At 40.2% G+C, this 23,009-nt stretch overlaps 1 protein-coding gene across 4 annotated transcripts in view; it reads left to right on the top strand.

Moving 5' to 3' along the window:
• Positions 1–23,009, top strand: part of HBS1L (HBS1 like translational GTPase) — a 131,778-nt gene that overhangs the window by 69,119 nt on the left and 39,650 nt on the right. Inside the window, exon 1 of one of the 4 annotated variants that reach the window (XM_045009689.1) lies at positions 4,011–4,122. The exons of 2 other annotated variants lie outside the window; for them this stretch is intronic. In XM_045009689.1, the coding sequence (XP_044865624.1) occupies positions 4,050–4,122 (73 nt within the window). In that variant the 5' untranslated portion in view covers positions 4,011–4,049. Of the gene's footprint in view, positions 1–4,010; positions 4,123–9,185; positions 9,317–23,009 lie in introns of those variants that run through there. One more of the 4 variants, XM_045009690.1, reaches the window with a different exon arrangement.

The raw sequence follows: 23,009 nt of genomic DNA, 5'->3' as shown, positions 1-23,009 counted from the left end.
TCAGTCTGGGAATTAGCTCATCTAGCTCTGGAGCTCCCACCTCTGGCCGGTTTCTCCCCTGCCCTTACCTTCCCCTCTATCTCCACCAATTCAGGCCCCGCATCTCTCCCAGACCACAGTGCCCTTTACCTTGTCGCCACACTCTGTGTCTCCCCTCCCAGGGGAGCCCCAACCCCCTATACGCACCTTACACCAGTGGCTACTGCCAGTCATCATGTAGCTCCTTCTCTCAGGGGCAAACTGCTGTCTGAAATGGTCACTCATCATTGGCAAGGGGGTTGGACCTGCTGCCTTTTCTTGCCCTGTCTGCCTCTCTGCAGCCCTAGTACCTCCTCAGGTCTTTGCTGCAAGGCCTCAGCCTTGGAGGTCACCAGGCCAGAGCTCCCCAGCTCAGCTGGCCCTTTCACAGTACTGCTCTGTCCAAGGTATCCTTGTCTCTACCAGGCAGCTAGGTCCTTCTGGAGCAAGATTGACCTCCTTCTCCCCAGGAGCTTGCTGGGCCCTGATTGGCTGCCTCAAGCCCACTCGTGATTGGCTCCCGGGGCAGCCCTTTCCCAGGACTGTTTTTAACCCCTTCCAAACTGGGGCGGGCTGACCGCTCCGCTACAAACACTAAACATATTTCTAATCTAACTGTTCTTGTATTGAATCCATCTCTGTATTGCTTACCTATAAAGGGAGTGGGTGGTGATGGAGCGGTATTATTTATTAATGTATCTAAAATGTCAGTGTATAGACAGTTTTCCTTACTACTAGACCTGATCAGACATCAGGATGTAATTTTAAAAAAAATATTACAAAACTTTAGTCAAACTGTTAGTTTTGCAAATTTTCAATTAGCTCTATATGCTACTAATTTCTGTACGCAAAATACAGTAGTTATTTATTTTAAAAAATGCCAGATGCAATAGATTGCCCATTTTCATCCTTTTATATAAACATTAAGTAATAAGGCCTATTCTGTATAGCTCAGATAATGATTATCTAAAATAAGAGAAATGTCCATCATATTTAACAGTTTGTTTCCACCCTCTTTGCTCATCCTCCCAGAGTTAGAAGCAAAGTGTGAGGGGTTTCTTTTTGTTTCATTGCCCTAGTTTGTGTCATCCAGCCCTACTGCCACCATGCTTTCCTCTTAATTGGCTAGCACATTACAGGTGCTATAAAATAATAAATTCTCCTTTCCTTTGCTCCTCCCTTGTCTCCTTTGGTGCTTACTGTATTCCAGTTAATGAAATATAACTGTTAGAGGACCCAGTGACAACATAGTAGTTTTGGTAATATAGATGACCCTTAAGAAAACTAAATTGCCTTTTACCTTCCTTTCTCTCTTACATTTGATTCTGTTTCCCCAAAATGGTTACGCCCATTATTTTGATTACCACCACTTCCATTTTTTTCTAACTTCCTCAACTCCCAAAAATTTTCTAGAATTCTCTTAGACCCTCTTGTGGCCAAGATACACATAGGCATTAGCTACTGCCTCATTTTAAACTGCATTTTGCAGCAAAGTGCTGTTCTAATGTCCTCCAATCACCTTTTGCACAACCCTGCCTTCGACAGATTTCTCTTTGGGTTTTCTCTGGCTATAGCATCAAAAGGGCTCTCGAGCATATCTTCAGTGACTTCTTTTTGTTGATTATGGGTACTACTTTTATGCTTACCTCAGTGCAGCTTTTGACACTATGGGCTGCTTCATCATTTGGTACTGCCGCTATACAGATGTAGGCATTTCTGGTTCTCTCTTGAAAATCTATACTGAAATCTGTCAAAGACATGCAAAAGGTGATTAGAGGAAATTAGAATAGCACTTTGGTGCAAACACGATATGTTGGGGAAGAGTCAACATGGCTTTTTTTTCCTGTGGCACCTTATAGACTAACAGATGTATTGGAATTGCTTTTACAGATCCAGACTAACACGGCTATCCCTCTGATACTTGACAACATGGCTTTTGTAAAAGGAAAACATGTACCAACAATGTTAGAATTCTTTGAGGGGGTCAACAAATGTGGACAATGGTGATCCAGTGTATATAATGTATTTGGACTTTCAGAAAGCCTTTGATAAGGTCCCTCACCAAAGGCTCTTATGCCGGTGTCAGCAGTAATGGGATATGATGGACGGTCCTCTCATGGATCAGTAACTGGTTAAAAGGGAAACAAAGGGTAGGAATAAATTATCAACTTTCTCAGTGTAGAGAGGTAAATAGTAGGGTCTCCCAAGGATCTGTACTAGGACTGGTGCAGTTCAACATCTTCATAAATGATCTGAAAAAGGGGGTAAACAGTGAGGTGGCAAAGTTTGCATATGATAAAAATGACTCAGTATATTTTAAGTCCAAAGCGGACTGCAAAGAGTTACAGTGGGATGTCACAAAACTGGGTGACTGGGCAAGAAAATGGCAGATGAAATTCAGTATTGATAAATGCCAAGTAAAGCACATTTGAAAACATAATCTCAACTATACATACAAAATGATGGGGTCTAGATTAGCTGTTACAACTCAAGAAAGATCCTGGAGTCATTTGGATAGTTCTCTGAAAACATATGCTCAGTGTGTAATGGCAGTCAAAAAAGCTAACAGAGTGTTAGGAACCATTAGGAAAGGGATAGATAAGAAGACAGAAAAGATCATAATGCCACTACGTGGTACACCCACACCTTGAATACAGCATGCAGTTATTATGTGGAGATATGCCTATCTCACAGAGCTGGAAGGAACCTGGAAAGGTCATTGAGTCCAGTCCCCTGTAAAGCAACTTTACAGCAGGACCAAGGACCTTCCACTGACGGATTTTTTTGCCACAGATTCCTAAATGGCCCCCTTAAGGATTGAACTGACAACCCTGGGTTTAGCAGACCAATGCTCAAACAATTGAACCATCCATGAATGTTGTGGAGAAAATGAATAAGGAAGTGTTATTTACCCTTTCACGTAATACAAGAACCAGACGTTACCCAATTATATTAATAGGCAGCAGGTTTAAAACAAAGTAAGTACTGCTTTGTACAACACACATTGTGGAACTCATTGCCAGGGCATGTTGTGAAGGCCAAAAGCATAACAGGATACAACAAATAAGTTTATGGAGTATAGGTCCATCAATGGCTGTTAGCCAAGATGCTCAAGGATGTAACCTCATGGTCTAGGTGTCCCTAAACCTCTTGCTGCTAGAAGCTGGGACTGGAAGACAGGGAATGGATCACTTGAGAAATTGCCTGTTCTGTTTACTCCCTCTGAAGTGTCTGGTACTGACCACTGTAGGAAGACAGGATTCTGGGTTAGATAGACTGTCGGTCTGACCCATTCTGCCCATTCTTACGTTCTTATGAGATAGTTCTGTTTCTGTTATTGCTCTTTTGTAGTCTTTGAGAATGACCCCTTCTCTGAGGAGATCCACAGGGTCCATTTCCTGAACTTGTTTTTCTCTTCTTCCTACCATTTCACCTGTCTGCAAACCATAGCCATTTTGTATTAGCAGCTTCAGTTTTCTCTTAAATGAAATCCTTAGCCATGTTTCATTTCCTCTCGTCTTCACTATTGCAATGCTTCTCACCAATGCTTCCCAGAGTCCAGAATGTTGTTAGCCATTTGTAAAGTTGGTAAGCCAGGTACCTTTAGATTTGCATAATTTTTTAGAAGAATACCCTAAGCAACTTAATCGGGAAAACTGTAAATTCACTGTTAGTTGCACAATTAAAATCACAAGTAGGAAATGCAAAAATTAACACTAATGATTAAGCTAGTTGCATTGGACCAGTGTTATTCATGGTTTTTCTGATTAAATGTGTCTCTTAAAATATTACTTTTTAAACTTACCAAAAAAGTGTGCAATACACCAAATGAATATTGCTGTTTGAACCTTAATGTTTGTACTTCTTTACTTTGATTTTTAGCCGTTACCTTTTTTGCGACAATATCTGACAGTATGGCCTGAAAATACTCTATTTAAAAAAAAAAAAAATTGGAGGGTTTTCAATATATAATTGGATTTTTTTTTAGTTCTCTGAAGTCACAAGTCTTCCAGTCTGTGAGATGCCTCAACATGCACTCTGCTAGTGACACTGCAGCCTCTATGGCACCTTTTGAATTATGGGAGGAGTGTGGTGGAGGATCAAGTAAGTGCAATTTTCATACACAATGACCTGGTTTTGCAAAGTAGTAAAAAGAAATAAGAGAAAGTGGAAAGCAAAGATAAAAGTAACACAAGAGAATATCACTCACTTCCCCCAGATAGGTCAGCTCTTTGACCATTTATGGTCGGGGTGGTTGTAATTTCACCAGCAGAGTGCACACGATGGTACTAACAGAGTGGAAGTGCTGCATCTTCACAGGGCATAAAGGAAATCAGGTAAAATATTAAAACCAGTTATATGTTAGGGTGTCTCCAGATTGGGAATTTAAAAATCAGTTATGTGCTGATTGATTTCCTTAGCTCTTTGGGACATGATCATGTAACTTTAGTTACTGTACTTAATACCTTACAACTTGGATTGATATTCCACTACTATGTTACATTTCTGGAAGGTGTTTATTGAATAATGTTAGATAAATTGAACAGCACATTTGAGGTAATCCTGCTTTTTGTTTAGTAAATAACCTTTATTCCAATATTATCCTACTTCACTACCTTTCACACTTCAAATATATTTGAGTAATTTAACTGCTATTCCTTGGGATCAGCTGAAGGCAATTCTGGTGCATAAGTATAAGCTTTGGGTCAGGACAGTTCTTATATTTGCACAGCGTCTTGCATATTTGGGTGCTACTGTAATCCAAATAATAAAAATATACGTAAGTGGTATACCTATATATGCATAAAACGCTAACATCTTTGTTTCTAAAATATTTTGTCAACACAAAGACTAATAGCACCATCCTCTGGTGCTGTAATGTAAGTTTTAGATCATACCTGACATTACTAACTGCATTATTTTTGGAAATGAAATTACATTTAATGTACCTGGTTTGTACATATTGTACTTTCAGTTTTACACACTCATATTGGGCCGAAGTCTCAACAGAAATTCTGTTAATTTGCATCGATTGTATACAGTTCTTTTCAATTTAGGTTACTGGCTAATGGATATACCTTTTTAGGGCTATCCCACATATAATGCTGACTCTGTTCTTTATGTGCCCATTTATGGTCAGAGTTAAACTTCAGAAATATTGGGCTGAGTTTTTTCTAAATCTCAATGAAAGCCATATTACAGTCATTTAAGTAAAATACGTTGAATAAGAAAACACCACTAACGATTCGTGGTTGTATGTCTGTGTGAGAATCAGATATTGTGGTGTTCTGTTATAGAAATGTATGGAGTGTAAATTTTTAATGCACAAATGATTGTTTATAACAAATTAAGACTTCAGATAAAATGCAGGGAGTTATAGATTGAGAAAGGATCTTGTTGAGCCTAACTAGACAGATTAGCAAAGAAGCATGTATCCCACAAATCATGACTTTCCATAGGTACAGAATAAGCTGTATTGCCTTGTGATCATGTTAATTACTGGATTTTAGTCCATTGACTATAGTGATTTGGCACCAGAAATTCCAGTGGAACTTTCTTGTTAGAAAATTGACAAGTGAAAAAATAATTCTTTTGGCTGACACATCACTCGCTACTACACCTTTAGGATTCTGCAAGGCAGCTGATATGCATGTGTGCCCCATCCAAAGCAGATCTTTGTTGTTCCTGTATACTTGAGTGCTACTTTGATGAAACTGGAAATCTTGAAACAAGCATTATAGTCTTAACAGCAGTGCTTTTCTTATACTATATTAGATGTGAATGAGAAATAGTAGCCCACTTATTCCTATTTGCATGTATGGTATACAGATGCTCCATATATGTGACTGAAATATAGTCCAGTTTAATGAGCTTCTAAGGTATTGCATATTACACACACAAAAACTGTGCTAAAAGAGCACTATTAATGTTGCAAAGTCAAGCATTCAAAAGTTAGGAAATTCCAAAATTAAGCCACAGAATTTTTCCCTTTTGTGCCATATGCATTATAATACAGTATGTGCTCATATGAGCACATGCTACTTTTTGCCACAGGATGCCTGCCTATTAAGTGCACAGGATGGATCTGCTCTCGGGATGAACCAGTATTGGGCATTATTGTCTGTAGGATCCTGCTTTATTTATTGCAGAAGTTGGAAGGTGTGTAGTGAGTGAAGCAGGGGATTGCAGGAAAAGAAAGGGTGGTGGTATGGTTAAGGCAGTTGAATGCTACCTGGGAGGATTGGATTTCAAGGCCAGAAGGGACAATTTTGATTATCTGCTCTAACCTTCTGTATAACACGCCATAGAATTTCCCCAAAATAATTCCTAGAACATGCCTTTTAGAAAAGAAAAGAATCCAGTATGACCCTTGATAAATTATTCAAATGGTTAATTACTCTCACTGTTAAAAATGTATGCCTTATTTCCAGTCTGAATTTGGTCAAATTCTAGTCATTGAATCATGTTAATCTTTTTCTGCTAAATTGAAGAGCCCATTATTAAATATTTTTTCCCATGTAGGTATTTACAAACTGTAATCAAGTCACCCCTTAACCTTCTCTTTGTTTTTGAGCCTATCACTGTAAGGCTTATTTCTTAATCCTTTAATCATTCTCAAGGCTTCTCTGAACACACTCCAATTTATCAACATCCTTCCTGAATTGTGGATACCAGAATTGGACATAGTATTCCAGCAGCTGTTGCACCAGTGCCAAATAAAGAAGTAAAATATCCACTTTACTCCTGCTTGAGGTTTTCCTGTTTATACATTCAAGGATAGCTTTTGCCCTTTTGTACACCACATCACACTGGGAGCTCATGTTCTGGTGATTATCCACCACAACTACCAAATCTTTTTCAGTGTTCCTGCTTCCTAGGATAGAGTCTCCCATTCTGTTCTTTGATGTATACATTTACACTTAGCCATATTGAGACACAAGACATTTTTTTGCATCCAGAATTCCAAGTGATCCAGATCAAGCTGAATCAGTGACCTGTCTCTTCATTATTTACCATGCCCCAATATTTGTTAGTCACAAACTGTTAGTGATGATTTTATGTTTTCTTCCTGGTCATTAATAAAAATGTTAAATAACATAGGTACAGTAATCGACCCCTGTGGGATCCCACTAGAAACACAGCCGTTTGATGATTCCCCGTTTATATATACATTTTGAGACCTGTCAGCCAGTAATTCATATAATGCGTGCCAGGTTAATTTTGTATTTTTCTAGTTTTTTTTAATCAAAATGTGATGAGGTACCAAGTCAAATGTCCCTTCTGACCTTAAAGTCTATGAGTCTTACAGTAGTCTATATTACATCAACACTATTACCTTTATCAGCCAAACTGGTAATCTCATCAAAAAAAGATATCAAGTTAGTTTGACAGGATCTATTGTCCATAAACACCTGTTGATTGGCATTAATTACATTACCCTCCTTTAATTCTTTATTAATCAAGTTCTATATCAGCCTCTCTGTTATCTTGTGTAGGATCAGTGTCAGGCCGACAGGGTTAGTGTCTAAGGTGCCACAGGTACTCCTGTTCTTTTTTTCCAGATCATCCTGTTTACCCTTTTTAAATATTGGCACATTAGCTTTCTTTTAGTATTCTGGAACTTTTCCAGTGCTTCCAGGCTTATTGAAAAGCAGCATTAATGGTCTAGCAAGCTCCACAACCAGCTGTTTTAAAACTTTTGGTGGTAAGTAATCGGCCTGCTTATTTAAGAATGTCTAACTTTAGTAGCTGCTGTTTAACATCCTCCTGAGATACTAGTGGAATGGGAAGAGTGTTACAATATTATATGACTATCTCATCTGTTTTTCTCCCAAATACAGAACAGAAATATTTACAGAACACTTCTGCCATTTCAGTATTTTTGTTGATTATTCTACCATTTCCATCTAGTAATGAACCAATATCATTGTTAGGATTATCTATCTATCTATCTATCTATTTTTATTATTGACATCTAATGCCACTTGACCTCCCCTTTTGCCCACTTGATCTTTTCAAAATGGGTTATAACCAGTGATTTTAACATTCCAGTCATGGCAGTCCTCCTATCATGTTTCAGTAATACCAACTAGATCAAATTTACACTCATAAATGAGCAATTCCAATTCCTCTTGATTGTTATCCAATCTCATAGCATTGGTATATAGGCAATGCAAGAATTTCTTCTTCTTGTGTCCTTTGGTTCCTTGATAAATTTTGTTCTCTCATCCTTGATTTTGTGCTGAATGCTCACATCTTCTCCTGACTTCTCTTGCCAGCCTGTCCCCAAGGAAATTGATCCCCCATCTACTGAGTCTGGAAGCCGTCCAAACTATGTAGCCCCTTTTCCCTATAGAAGGTGGACCAATGTTTTCCAAAACAAAATCCTACACCACTTACTTAGCCAGTGATCCACTTCCAAAATCGTCTGCCTACTGTCTTTGTTTGTGGGACAGGAAGGATCTCAGAGAAGATTGCTCTATCTCTGTCTCAGGTGCAAAGTTCCCATGTGGTGCTAAGCAGTCACTTAAACCAGACTTTTCCTCAGCTGATCACTAATTTTGTATTCTTCATATTCTGACTTGAGACCCTGGAGTCTGATTTGCAGAAGCACTGAGCACTCACAACTGCAACGGAAGTCAATGGGAGCTGTGCTTTGAACATAAAAAGTTCTGTATAATGCTAAGTACTCTGAAAAATCAGATACTAGGTATCTTAAATTGGGCACCAAAAATTTCTGGATACTTTTTACCTTAATCTTTGTGTCACAGTTCCCCATCTGTAAAATGGGAATAATCATACTCCTTCACTTCACAGGCTTGTTGTGCAGGTCCGGCTCCAGGGTTTTTGCTGCCCCAAGCGGCGGGGGGGGGGAAATATTAGCCGCGATCGGCAGCAGTTCCACCGCACCACTTTCTTCTTTGGCGGCAATTCGGTGGCAGGTCCTTCCCTCTGAGAGGGACCGAGGGACCCGCCGCCGAAGAACCCGATGTGCCACCCCTTCCCCTTAGCTGCCCCAAGCACCTGCTTGCTGGGCTGGTTCCTGGAGCCGGCCCTGTTGTTGTGAAAATAAATCTATTCATATTTGGGAAGTATTTGGATACTATTGTGATGAGCACCATAGAAAAAGCCTCTGAGGAAATGAATAATTCTGTCTTCAGAACAGAGCATGAACAATGCACAGAAATTAGACATGAAGCGACACATTGAACAAGGACGCAAAAAATATGAATAGCTGCTTAAAAGAGCACCCTACATTCTGTGTACTGAATGAGGCAAGAGTTCTGTGGACAAAACGGTATGTGATCATGTATATTAAAGACTGTATCGTAAATGCATATGCACAAGGCAACCTTAGTTCTGGTATTTTCTAACTTTTGAATATTTGACCTTACAGCCTTTAATAATTTTAATATAGTTTCTAAATGCAATTTCTTAGGTTTAAAAAAAAATAAAACTGAAAAAATAAATATTTAATTATGTGGCATTATCTTGACACCCATGTGGGTCATTGACAGGGTTGGAATTTTTAGGTTCATCGTACAGGCCTCTGCTGCTTGAGCTAATCGAGCAACTGATAGCAGTGGTAAGCTGTCATCCTATGTGGGGACCAGCACTGAGGGAGTTGAAACACAGAATTTGCCAGTGGGTTTCACAGACGTTTGCTGAGGAATGGTGAGACTCTGGAATCCTGGATTCCACTCCAGGCAGTGGAGGGGCATGTCTAATTACAGACTCTTCTACTGATTTCCCCCAAGTGTGACCCCTCAGCCCCATTCCCTCCAAGCTGAATCTGTCCCAGTCCTGACTTTTCCCTACCCTTGGGTCCTCATGCCAGTCCTTTCTCTTCACTTGGTCAGTTCCGGTCTCTACTTCTCAGATTTCTCACCCCAGTCTTCTTGCCCTATTAGGCTCACTCCTCCATACTTCCCATCCCAGTTCCAGTCTTCCCCCAGCTCCTTGTTTTCTGTCTCCTTGCCTGGCCAGTTCTCCCCCAATCCCAGCTCCTCATCCAATCTGTCTTCTCCTTACCCTGGCCTCCAGTCACCTCTCCAGCCCTACTACTCCTAGTCCCTGGTACTACTGCATCCAATCTTAATTAATTCCTTCCCCCAACCCCCCCCCCCCCCCATTTTCACTCCCTCCAGTTCCTTGTCCCAATCTCTTTGCCCAGCCAGGCTCAGTTCTCCCCCTGCATCCTAACTTCTCATCAGATCTGTTTACCTCTCCTCCACTCCTCCTTCCTGCACCCCACTGGTTCTCAGTGCCATTCTTCCCCCCACAGTTCTTTGTTTTCCTCTCCCTCCTGCCAACCTCCAGTCCCAGCCAGAGCCCTCAACCCCACACCTCAACCCTCTGCCCTTGCCCTGAGCCCCCTCCCGCACCCTAAACTCCTCATCCCTGGCCCCACCTCAGATCCTGCACCCTCAGACAGAGTCCTCACCTTCCCTGCACCCAAATTCTCTGCCCCTGCTCTGAGCCCCCTCCCACATTCCAAACCCCTTGGCCCCACCCCCATCATACATCATCTCCGTATTGGTGCACATTACAAAATTCATTCCGCACATGGATGTAAAAAATTAGAGGGGACATTGGCCTGGACCCAGTACAGTGCAACACACATCTCCTCAGAGCAGCAGTTACAGCTTCAGGTTGCGGCATGCCCAGTGCAGATGGAATCTGGGGAATTTTGCTGCTAAAGTCTGTCTATACTGAGCATATGCCAACTGCCGTTTTTCAAAAGTTTAGAACTTGGTCCAAATTTGGGTGGATTTTCACAGCGAAAAGCTAGTCCCTGACACAAAGCCAAATTCTCTGCCAAATTTCAAGTCCCCAAAGCATGTCAGTACTAAACTTTTCAAAGAAAAAGGTTGCCAGGATTTTTTTTAACATGGGCAAAATGTATTTTTCACTAGCCTTATAAGTGAATAATTTTGGCTGAAAATTTAAAAAAAAAAATTCATTCTGAGGCAGACACCTGACAGAGAAGTTTTTGCCTAAACAATTGAAATTTGGCAAAGTTATAAGCAACTGAAAACAGGGTCATGTACTTGGAAGTGTTGGACAATTTTGATAGTAAGGGGTGCTATTGACTCTGCCTATAATACTGCACAGTAATGAACTATTCAAGACCTAAGCTGATGCTGGAAGTAATGTGGGGAAATCAGATTGGCTGCTGTGTGTTCTGATAATTCAAACTAATCCTAATGATATACAAGAATTTGTTTTCAGTGCCCTCCTGTATCACCTTCTGAATCAGAACCTTACTACTCTTGAAATTAAATATCCCTATATTCAGGCACAAACATAGTTACATTTTTAGCATTTTTCACTGAAAATGCCCACTGGTAGTTTCATTGAAAAATTTAAAAAAATATTTTCATATATTCACTGACTGAAACCTTACAGAGAAGATAATAGTTGATAACAAGGCTAAGTTACCTGGAAAACCCCTGTCTGTGGTTTGTATTTAGGAAATAACCTTTCTTTTAAAAAGAAAAACAAAACTCAGTGTTCTTATTTGAGGAATTGTTTTCAATAATGTCTTGTGAGTAGCTGAATCTCAATATTTGTGGCACTAACTTACCCTGCCTTTTCCCCCCTCCCCGTTTAAAATTTTAAAGTTTTCAGTTACAGATGTTCAGTAGCATCAACTGTACATTGCAAGTACTTTATTTATAAATGTTGTATTCGGTTGCAATGTTTTGACTATTTTACTAAAAATGGCTTAGTTTTGAGTTTGTATAAGTTAAAATTGTAGAAAAACAGCTTTCTTTGCAAAGCAGAATTTTACATTATTATATTTATAGTGTGAAATTTGAGCTAGTTGGTGTATCTTTGCTGTTTGTATTATCACTCCTTAAAGAGCTGTTGATGCCTCTTGGCAAATATAGAAAAGTCTGTTCTGTTTCATGTTTTAAGTTTTCCTTTCCTAGAGTCCTTTACTACTTTGTATATTTGTCTGAAAACCACATCCTATTTATTCCAACTGGTACTTGTTTCTCACGTGCAGTGGACTTTGCTTTTAAATTTTCTTGCTTGGGCAAAAGTGCCTTCTAGTAATGAGGACATTGTAAAACATATTTCAACAGAATGTAAGTTTTTAAAGATTTAAGTTCAGCAAACCTTTCAAATACTTTAGGAAGTTTGGAAGGGACATTGTAAAATCTGAGGATGAGGTAGTAGTGGTCTCCTAATTCTGAGTCACGAGGCATTAAAGAGCACATGGTTGAGAGTCCTGAATTTTTGAGCTCTATTCCCAAGAATGCTGACTGGCCTTAATACCTTGTACTTGTAGAGCAGTGGTCTACAACCTTTTTATGCACAAGAACACTTTTTTTGAATGTAAGTGCAACCCAAGATCTACCCTGCCCTTTCCCCGAAGCCCCACTCCGCTCACTCCATCCCTGGGTTTGGGGTTCGGGAGGGGGTGTGGGCTCTGGGCTGGGGCGAGGGGTTTGGAGTGTGGGAGGGGGCTCCGGGATGAACCTGGGGCAGGGGGTTGGGGTGCAGGAGGGGGTTCAGAGTGCAGGGTGAGGTACGGGGTGCTGACTCCAGGAAGGGGCTGGGGGTTGGAAGGCCCCACTTAGGCACATCGGCACGTTCTCCCCATCATGAGCCGGGCCACCTCCCATCCCCCAGCCAGCCAGTAGTGCACCATGTGGCCACACCATTCCTGGAAGGGGCCAACGCGCCCATGCAGCCTCTGGGGTGCAGCACATGGCTACATATGCTACCCCTCTCTGCAGGCACCTCCCCCACAGCTCCCATTGGCCACAGCTCCCCATTCCTGGCCAATGGGAGCTGTGGGGGCGGTGCTTGCAGGCAGAAGCAGTGCACGGAAAACCCATCCCCCTGCCCCAGTCACCCCTCTACGCTGCCACGGCTGGAGATTGCGATCGACTGGGAGAGTCTCCAGGATTGACCAGTCGATCTTGATTGACCGGTTGGTGACCATGGTTATAGAGCATTGTACAAACTCTTAGGTGGGCCTCAATGCCTCCCTGTAAATGAGGTAATTGCCATTGGAGGTCCCATGGCAATCTTGATCTAAATTGTGCAGTAAGATTCCTGATTTTGGCAGCATTCTAGTATAGCAGATTGGAGATTTTGTGGCAGCTTCAAATATATTAAATTGAGTGTTTTATTGAATTAAATATGAAAACAAAAAATGAAAAATCAATATAATATTCCTCATTCCTTAATTTGTTATAACATTCAATTTTATATTATCTCTTTTTAAATTTTTCTTGTGCTGCACAGTTTTGATTGGAAAATGCATAATTATATTATGGAAGTTGTCAGGAAGCTGGAGGTCCTTACAATTGGGTAAGGGACAGTGGAGATTTATGACCCAGAGAAAGCTGTTGGATATGCACATGAGCTGGGTGTTGTAATGATTAACAATGAAATAGTTAACTCTGTTGATACTGAAATTTGCATCAATAGATGTCCCTGTAAACTTCCCATTGAGATGAATGGGTGCAGTTCACACTTCACACAAGTGAAACACAGACTAGACTCAGGCTGACATCTCTGCATCCATTATCTTGCACAATGCTCATGTTTGGAAGGTTTTTACAATAGTAATGGCATAGAAACTTTTGTTAAATGATAGCATGGATTCTGTGACAAGGGATAGATTTTTGTGGACATGGGCCTTGGTTATCATCATTGTCACTTTACAGATGGGGAATTATTAAGTAGAGAAAGGGTGCTTCTATACTAGAAAAAAAACGACTTATTACAAACAGTACAGCACCACTAATGTAGTCAAGGGTAAAGCTTTTTTTCTTGATGCCGTAAAATCATACCTGGAGCAGATTTATGTTATACAGAGCCTGAGCACAGTCTGGTAGTACTTACATCATTGGTGGCTGTTGCCACAATACAGGTAGACTAAGTGTAAATGACTACTTGCTCATGGTCATATAGAAAGTCTGTGACAGAGCAAAGAATGGTGAATGGAGAAAGTGAATAAGGAAGTGTTATTTACCCCTCACATAACACAAGAACCAGGGATCACCCAATAAAATTAATTGGCAGTAGGTTTAAAACAAACAAAAAGAAATACTTCTTCATGCAGCGCACAGTCAACCTGCAGAGATTATTGCCTGGGGATGTTGTGGAGAGCAAAACTATAACTGGTTTAAAAAAAGAATGAGATAAGTGCATGGAGGATAGGTCCATCACTGACTATTAGCCAAGATGGTCAGGGATGCAACCCCATGCTCTGGGTGTCCCTAGGCCTTTGACTGACATGTGCTGGGACTAGATGATGGAGGATGAATGACTTGATGATTGCTCTGTTCTGTTCATTCCCTTTGAAGCATCTGGCATTGACCACTCTCAGACGAAAGGATATTGGGCTGTTTGGACCATTGGTGTCACCCAGTATCATGGGTGCTGACTCCATGGGTGCTCCAGGGCTGGAGCACCCATGGAAAAAAATTAGTGGGTGCTTAGCACCCACCAGCAGCCAGCTCCCCCCTCCGCCTCCAGTGCCTCCCATCTGCCCGCAGTCCTGCAGATCAACGACTCGCTCTCCCTCCCAGCGCCTTCTGCTCACTGCAATCAGCTGTTCTGCGGTGTGCAGGAGGCGCTGGGTTCGTGGGAGGGGTTGGAATGGGGTGGCGTGGGGCAGGAAGAGGCGTGGCGGGGTTTTAGGAGAAGGGGTGGAGTGGGCGGGGCCTGAGGGTGGTAGTTTGGGGGAAGGGAGCGGGTGGTGGTGGGGTCTGGAGTGGAGCAGAGGGTTGAACACCCCTAGGGCCTAGAGGAAGCCTCCACCTTTGCCCAGTATGGCCATTCTTATGTTTTTGTGAATGGAAACCAAAATATCTAGTTCTCAATTCCATTCCTTAAGAACAAGACTATCCTTCCTCACCTTTTAATTTAACTGACATATTTAGAACCTACAAGTGAGACTGATTCATAGCTTCTCAATGATTGAATTGATATTTAAAAAAAAAGAACTAATATTTTGACCTTACCAACTTTAAATGTTCATAAATTAAAAGCTACTAAATCATTTCTTCAGATTTGGCATGTTTTGTAGAACTTATTGAGATGCCAAACCATGTACTGTAGAGTTCTCTATAAATGTGTAAGAAATTCTGGTTTATTATATTTGACTAATTATTTATAGTAATACTGAGATCATATTTTACGTCACAAGCATGGGCAGAATTAAGGCTCAGTTTTCAACATTAACTCTGCATTCTCTGTATTGTTGAATGTTCAATTCAAAATTAGTGCTGAGTAATTAATGCTAGGTTTTGGTATATGTTTCTTCTAAAGATTGGAAGTGCATAATTTATCTAGACTGGAGATACAGTAATGTACTTTGTAAGATAATGGGAAAATACATATGCAGGGCTTCTAGTTTTAGATTCAAATAAGTATTTAATGGCAAATGCTTGCTATTAACAAAGACAGAAAATATACTGAGAAATTAATCTCTGCATCCTTTCCAATAATCAGTTTCACATTGTCCATATGTATTTTATATGAATCTAAATTCATTTCCTGGCAGGAGGATTCTGATGAATATATTTGACAATCACTGACGATTTTCAAATGAAGATTAGATTTTTTTTCAATACAATACACACTCCGAATTCTTCTGGGGAAGTTTTATGGCCTTCAGGAGGTCAGACTAGCGGTTCCTTCTGACCTTAGAATTTGTGAATATATGAATCTAAGATCATCTGAATCTGTTAAATGGATGCTGAGTTTTCAGTGCACAAATGTCCATAACCACTATCGTAACTGCCACTGATTTTTGGTAATCTCAGCAGAGAGTCCAAGGACTGAATGGGCATTGAAACTGAATCATACTCTCCTTCTTAGAGGAAGTCCTTCCAGGTTAGGGTTGAGAGAGACATGCTTGAGGAAGGTTGCATTGCTGCTGGCTCTGTTCTGTGATTAAACTGGTCTTCAGTCTCCAAGGTGGTCAGTGTTCCACTCTGTAAGGGCATTACATTTACACACAGTTGCTAAAAGTAGAAAATCTAAGTCCCACATATGTAAAAGTAAAATAAAGGGAATATAGATTGATGTAAAATTTACAGAAGCACCTGTCTCATTTTCAAAACTGACTTAGACACTTAGGAGTCTACATTTCATTGGCTGTAAGCACTTAGGAGTTTAAGACACTTTTGAAAACGGAACACAGGCTCCTAAATTACTTGTGTGTTTGAAAATTTTACCCTTTATTTATAGTGTTGTTGTGTATAGTGATATTAACAGTTTGAGGGGATGTAACTGCAGCTTCCAGTAGGATGTAAACAAGTAGGATGTAAATATTAGTCCAAATTAGGGTGACCAGAAGTCCTGGTTTTATAGGGACAGTCCTGAGTTTGGGTTTTTTTCTTTATATAGGCTCCTATTCCCCTCTCTCCCCCTCTCCCCCCCCCCCCCCCGCTTGTCTGGTCACCCTAGTCCAAATTCTCTGTGTAGCAGAGCCTTTGAACTGCTCAGGCAGAGCAGAGAGGCTATAATCTGGCTTTCAATATCCAGCAGAGAATTCCCTTGTTGGAGGAGAACTCCTCTGCTGGTACAAATATAGTAGAGCAAGTTCTGTGCCTGTGTCCTCTGCTGTTGGGCTACTTTGAGTCACATCAGGGCTGGGGCTGGCCCTGAGAATCAAGGAGTCCTAATTAGCTCCTTCATATTCCACTTCTCCCCTTTGCCAAAATGATCTTTGGCTCAATAGAATTCTGGGCCATTGTATCTGACCCTAATATTTCTACCAAAGTAGGCCCTAAACGTTTAATCTTACATTGTATAGTCATAGAAATGTAGGGCAGGAAAGGATCTTGAGAAGTCAAGTCCAGCTCCCTGTGCTGAGGCAGACCAAGTAAGCCTGGAGTATCCCTGACATGTGTTTGTCCAACCAGTAATGGGAATTCCACAACCTCCCTTGAATCCTATTCCAGAGCTTAACTACTGTTATAGTTAGAAAGTTTTCCTAATATCTAACTTGCTTAAATCTCCCTTGCTGCAGTTTAAGCCCATTACTTCTTGTCCTGTCTTATGGAGAACAATTGATCACCATCCTCTTTATAACAGCCCTTAACATATTTGAAGACTGTTATCAGGTCCTTCCTCAGTTGTCTTTTCTTAGGTTAAAAAACTGGGCATTTTAGTCTTTTCTTTATAGGTCAGGTTTGAAAACCTTTTATCATATTTGTCGCTCTCCTCTGGACTCAGTTTCCCATTTGTTCACTTTTTTCCCAAAATGTGGTGACTAGAACTGAACACAGTACTCCAGCTGAGGCCTCACCAGTGCTGAGTAGATTGAGACAATTACCTTCCATGTCTTAAATATGACATTCCTGTTACTGCACCTCAGCATATTAGCCTTTTTTGCAGCTGTGTGATGTTGACTCATGTTCAATTTGTGATTCCCTATAACCCTCAGAGCCTTTTCAGCAGTACTAACATTTAGCCAGTTATTTCCCATTTTGTAGCTGTGTGTTTGATTTTTTTCTTCCCAAGTGAAGTACTTTGCACTTGTCTTTATTGAATTTCATCTTGCTGAATTCAGACCAATTCTTCAGTTTGTCACGGTTGTTTTGAATTTTAGTCCTGTCCTCCAAAATCTTGCAAGCCCGCCCAGCTTGGTGTTATCTGCAAATTTTATAAGTGTCCTCCTCCAGTCCATTATTCAGGTCATTAATGAAATATTGAATAGTAAACCAGGGGCACAGATGAGGAACCATTGAAAGACTACCCAGAAACAGACAGGAGTGGAGGAGCTTCATCGCTACCCTAAAGGCCAGAGGCATAAAGGGAACATCATGATGATGACTGGACCCAGGACTGACCTCTGTTGGACCTTATTAGATACGCTCTCCTAGTTTGACAATGAACCAGTGGTAACTACTAGTTATCTTTAACAGTCTTTCAACCAGTTTTGCACCCACTTCATAGTAATTTCATTTAGACCACATTTCCCTATTTTGCTTATTAGAATGTCATATGGGACTATGTCAAAAGCCTTACTAAATTCAAGATATGTCACATCTACTCCCCCCCCATTCACAAGACCACTAACCACATCAAAGGAGGAAATTATGTTGGTTTGGCATGATTTGTTCTTGACAAATCCATGCTGGCTATTCCTTATACACCTAGTATTCTCCCTGTACTTACAAATTGATGGTTTAATAATTTATTCCAGTATCTTTCCAAATATCAAAATTAAACTGACTGGTATAATTTTCAGAACATAAGAATGGCCATACTGGGTCAGACCAAAGATCCATCTAACTCAGTATCCTGTTTTCTGACAGTGGCCAATGCTAGGTGCTCCACAGGCAATCATCAAGTGATCCATCCCGTTGCCCATTCCTAGCTTCTGGCAAACAGAGGCTAGGGATACCATCCCTGCCTATCCTGGCTAATAGCCATTGATAGACCTATCTTCCATGAACGTATCTAGTTCTTTTTTTGAACCCTGTTATAGTCTTGACCTTCACGACATCCTCTGGCAAGGCGTTTCGCAGGTTGACTGTGTGTTGTGTTTAAAAAAAACAAAAAAAACCCTTCCTTGTTGTTTTAAACCTGCTGCCTATTAATTTAATTTGGTGAACCCTAGTTCTTGTGTTATGAGGAGTAAATAAGTTCCTTATTTACTTTCTCCATACCAGTCATTATTTTATAGACCTCTGTTATATCCCCACTTAGTCCTCTCTCTTTCAAGCTGAAAAGTCCCAGTCTTATTAACCTCTCCTCATATGGCAGCCATTCCATATGCCAAATAATTTTTGTTGCCCTTTTCTGAACCTCCAATTCCAATATATCTTTGTTGAGATGGGGCAACCACATCTGCATGTAGTATTCAAGATGTGGGCGTACCCTGGATTTATATACAGGCAATATGATATTTTCGGTCTTATTATCTATCCCTTTCTTAATTATTCCCAACCTTCTGTTAGCTTTTTGACTGCTGCTGCACAGTGAGTGTATAATTGAGATTGTTTTCCAGTGTTCATTATTTTGCATTTATTAACATTGAATTTCATCTGCCATTTTGTTGCCTGATCACCCAGTTTTGTGAGATCCTTTTGTAGCTCTTGCAGTCTGCTTGGGACTTAACTATCTTGAGTAGTTTTGTATCATCTGCAAATTTTACCACCTCACTGTTTACCCTTTTTTCCAGATCGTCTATGAATATGTTGAATAGGACTGGGCCCAGTACATACTCCTGAAGGGACACCACTATTTACACCTCTCCATTCTGAAAATTGACCGTTTATTCCTATCCTTTGTTTCCTATCTTTTAACCAGTTACCAATCCATGAGAGGACCTTCCCTCTTATCCCATGACAGCTTACTTTGCTTAAGAGCCTTTGGTGAAGGGCCTTGTCAAAAGCTTTCTGAAAATCTAAGTGCACCATATCTACTGGATCCCCTTTGTTGTTGGGGGGATCCGGTGGACATGCTTGTTGACCCCCTCAAAGAATTCTAGTAGATTGGTGAGGAAGGATTTCCTTTTACAAAAACCATGTTAACTCTTTCCCAACAAATTATGTTCATCTATGTGTCTGACAATTTTGTTCTTTACTATTGTTTCAACCAGTTTGCCCTGTACTGAAATCAGGCTTACCAGCCTGTAATTGCTGGGATCACTTTCAGAGCCCTATTTAAAAATTGGTGTCACATTAGCTATCCTCCAGTTATTTGGTACAGAAGCTGATTTAAATGATAGGTTACAAACTGGTCGCTAACCAGTTTGGAGTGGGAAAGTCGACCGTTGGACCCGTGTTGATGGAAGTGTGCAGGGCCATTAATTGCATCCTGCTCTGAAAGACCGTGACTCTGGGCAACATGCATGACATTGTGGATGGCTTTGCACAAATGGGCTTCCCTGACTGCGGAGGGGCGATCGATGGCATGCACATTCCAATTCTGGCACCAGACCACCTAGCCACTGAGTACATTAATCGCAAGAGGTATTTCTCAATGGTTCTCCAGGCACTTGTGGATCACCATGGACGTTTCATGGACATTAATGCAGGCTGGTCCAGAAAGGTGCATGACACACACATCTTGGAACAAATTGGTAAATTAAACAATTAAAAAGTCATCAGGACCAGATGGTATTCACCCAAGAGTTCTGAAGGAACTGAGATATGAAATTTCAGTACTACTAACTGTGGTATGTAATCTGTTGCTTAATCACCCTCTGTACCAGATGACTGGAGGATAGCTAATGTAACACGTATTTTTAAAAAATGACTCCAGAGGTGATACTGTCAATTGCAGGCCAGTAAGCCTGACTCCAGAGGTGATACTGTCAGTACCAGGGACATTGATAATTCTGTTCTTTACTATACAGATGAACACAATGTGATGGGGAAGAGTCAAAGGAAATCATGCCTAACCAATCTATTGGAATTCTTTGAGGGATTCAACAAACGTGGACCAGGGTGATTCGGTGGATATATAGTGTACTTGGACTGTCAGAAAGCCTTTGACAAGGTTCCTCACCAAAAGCTTTTAAGCAAAGTAGGCCTGTCATGGGAAATGAGAAGATCCTCTCGTGGATTCGTAACTGGTTAAAAGAAAACAAAGGGTAGAAATAGATGGTCAGTTTTCACAGAGGAGAGAGGTAAAGAACAGAGTCCTTTGAGGATTTGTGCTGGGACCGGTGCAGTTCAATTTTTTTAATTAATGATCTGGAAAAGGGGTAAACAGTGAGGTGGCAAAGTTTGCGAAGGATAAAAATGACTCAGTATAGTTAAGTCCAAAGTAGACTGCAAAGAGTTACAGAGGGATCTTACAAAACTGGTGGCTCGGGAACAAAATGACAGATGAAATTCAATGTGGATAACTTCACAGTGATTTTGAAATTCCAACTATACATACAAAATGATGTAATCTAAATTAGCCGTTAGCACCCAAAGATCTTGGAGTCATTGTGGACAGTTCTCTGAAAAGATCACAATATGTAACGGCAGTCAAAAAAAAGGCTAATAGAATGTTAGGAATCATTAGTAAAGGGATAGATAATAAGGGGAAAATATAATGCCAGTATATAAATCCATGGTATTCCCACAACTTCAATACTGTGTGCAGTTCTGGTCACCCCATCTGAAAAAAAAGTTATACTAGAATTGGAAAAAGTACAGAGAAGGGCAACAGAAATGGTTAGGGGTACGTAACCACTTCCACAAGAGGGGAGATTAAAAAGACTGGAATGGTTCATCTTAGAAAAGAGACAACAGGGGGGATAGAGATCTATAAAATCATGAATGTTGTGGAGAAAGTGAATAAGGAAGTATTATTTATTCCTTCGCTGAATACAAGAACCAGGAATCACCCAATGAAATCAATGTCAACAATTTTAAAGCAAACATATAAGGAAGTACTTCCTTCATATCATGCACAGTCAACCTGTGGAACTTGTTGCCAGGGGATGTTGTGAAGACCCAAAGTATAACTGGGTTTAAAAAAAGAATTAGATAAGTTCATAGACCATAGATCCATCAATGGCCATTAGCTAAGATGATCAGGGATGCAACCCCATGCTCTGGGTGTCCCTAAACCTCTGAGTGCCAAAAGCTGGGTCTGGATGACAGGTGATGGATCACTCGATAAAGTGCCCTGTTCTGTGCATTCCTCTGAAGCATCTGGCACTGGCCACTGCTGGAAGATACTGGGCTAGATGGACCATTGATCTGATCCAGTATGGCCATTCTTATGTTAAAACTTTTCTCTGGGGGCTGGATACCAGTTTTCTGTGAGCTACAAAAAATATATATAATTACAGATTATAGAATCAGATTTTTTGTTAGGATTTAAATTTTAACTTTTAAGGCATTAATGAGGTCAAGAAATAATAACATTAAATTAAATAAGCATTTTGAGATATGGCTGCTAGAGAGATGTCAGAATTAAAGTGGGAAGAGAAAAAGCAAAATAGTAATAAGAATGATGTAACTTTTCAGGTTGAATAGCTCTGTTTACTCTTTAGTTGACCTGTGTAAGTGCTTTAAAACCAAACAAACACTTTGTTTTCAACCAGTGGTCCGTGACCTATGAAAAGTGAGAAGTTTTCAATCCCCACCATTTATTTTAGACAGTTGTGTAACTTATGCATTACTAGCTTCATCCTATTTGTGTATGATCCATAAACTTACTTATGACATATGCATGAGATGCTATTAACTCTGAGCTTTTCATGTCTATCACTCCTTTATTTTCTTGCATTTCATTTTTATTTTATCCCTTATTTACACCCACTCTGGATGCGTGTGTGTTTGATCAAAACCAATTATTATTTTTTATATTTGAATAAAGATTTTTAAATCTAAAAATTTGCAGTTTTTCTGTGTGTGTGTGTGTGTGTATATATGTATAAAAATATTAATCCTTGTATTAATAATACTTAGCTCTTATAAGCACATTTCACCCATAGATCTCCAAATGCTTTACAAATAAAAGTGAGCGTCATTATCCCCATGTTACAGGTGGGGAGAATTGAGCAAAAAGAGATGAAGATAAACTCATCAAATATTGAAAATTGTGACCAGCTGTGGGATCTTAAAAAAAATGCACATGCTCTTTTGGCTTGCTCTCTATTAAAGAACTGTCTGTGGTATTCTGTTCCCTCACCTGAAACATAACTTTAAGAGCCTTGACCACAATTATATATAACCTGTATAGCAATTTGATTGTGTGGTTTTGAAGATATAGCTGTCATGCTTAAAATACAATAAAAAGTAACCATTGAGTGGTAGGATCAAATGACTCTTAACCCATCTTACTATAGTCAGGCAGAACAATTAAAATACTTATTCATCAAGAAAGAAGGGTTCATTTGGTGTTGAAAATTAGAATTATTGGTTTATTGGATAATATGACTGCATCCCAGAGCCATGACGTAAGAAGAAAGTTGCTAGGAATGAGAGATTCTTCTCTTTCAGAGGTCAATGACCCTTTTGTACAGCCTTCAAAGGAATTTGATTGAAAATTTTTTAGGT

The sequence above is a fragment of the Mauremys mutica genome, chromosome 3 (genome assembly GCF_020497125.1).
Source record: "Mauremys mutica isolate MM-2020 ecotype Southern chromosome 3, ASM2049712v1, whole genome shotgun sequence".
NCBI lineage: Eukaryota > Metazoa > Chordata > Testudines > Geoemydidae > Mauremys > Mauremys mutica.
Note: the sequence above shows the minus strand (reverse complement) of the source record. Positions and strands in the feature narration are given on the sequence as shown.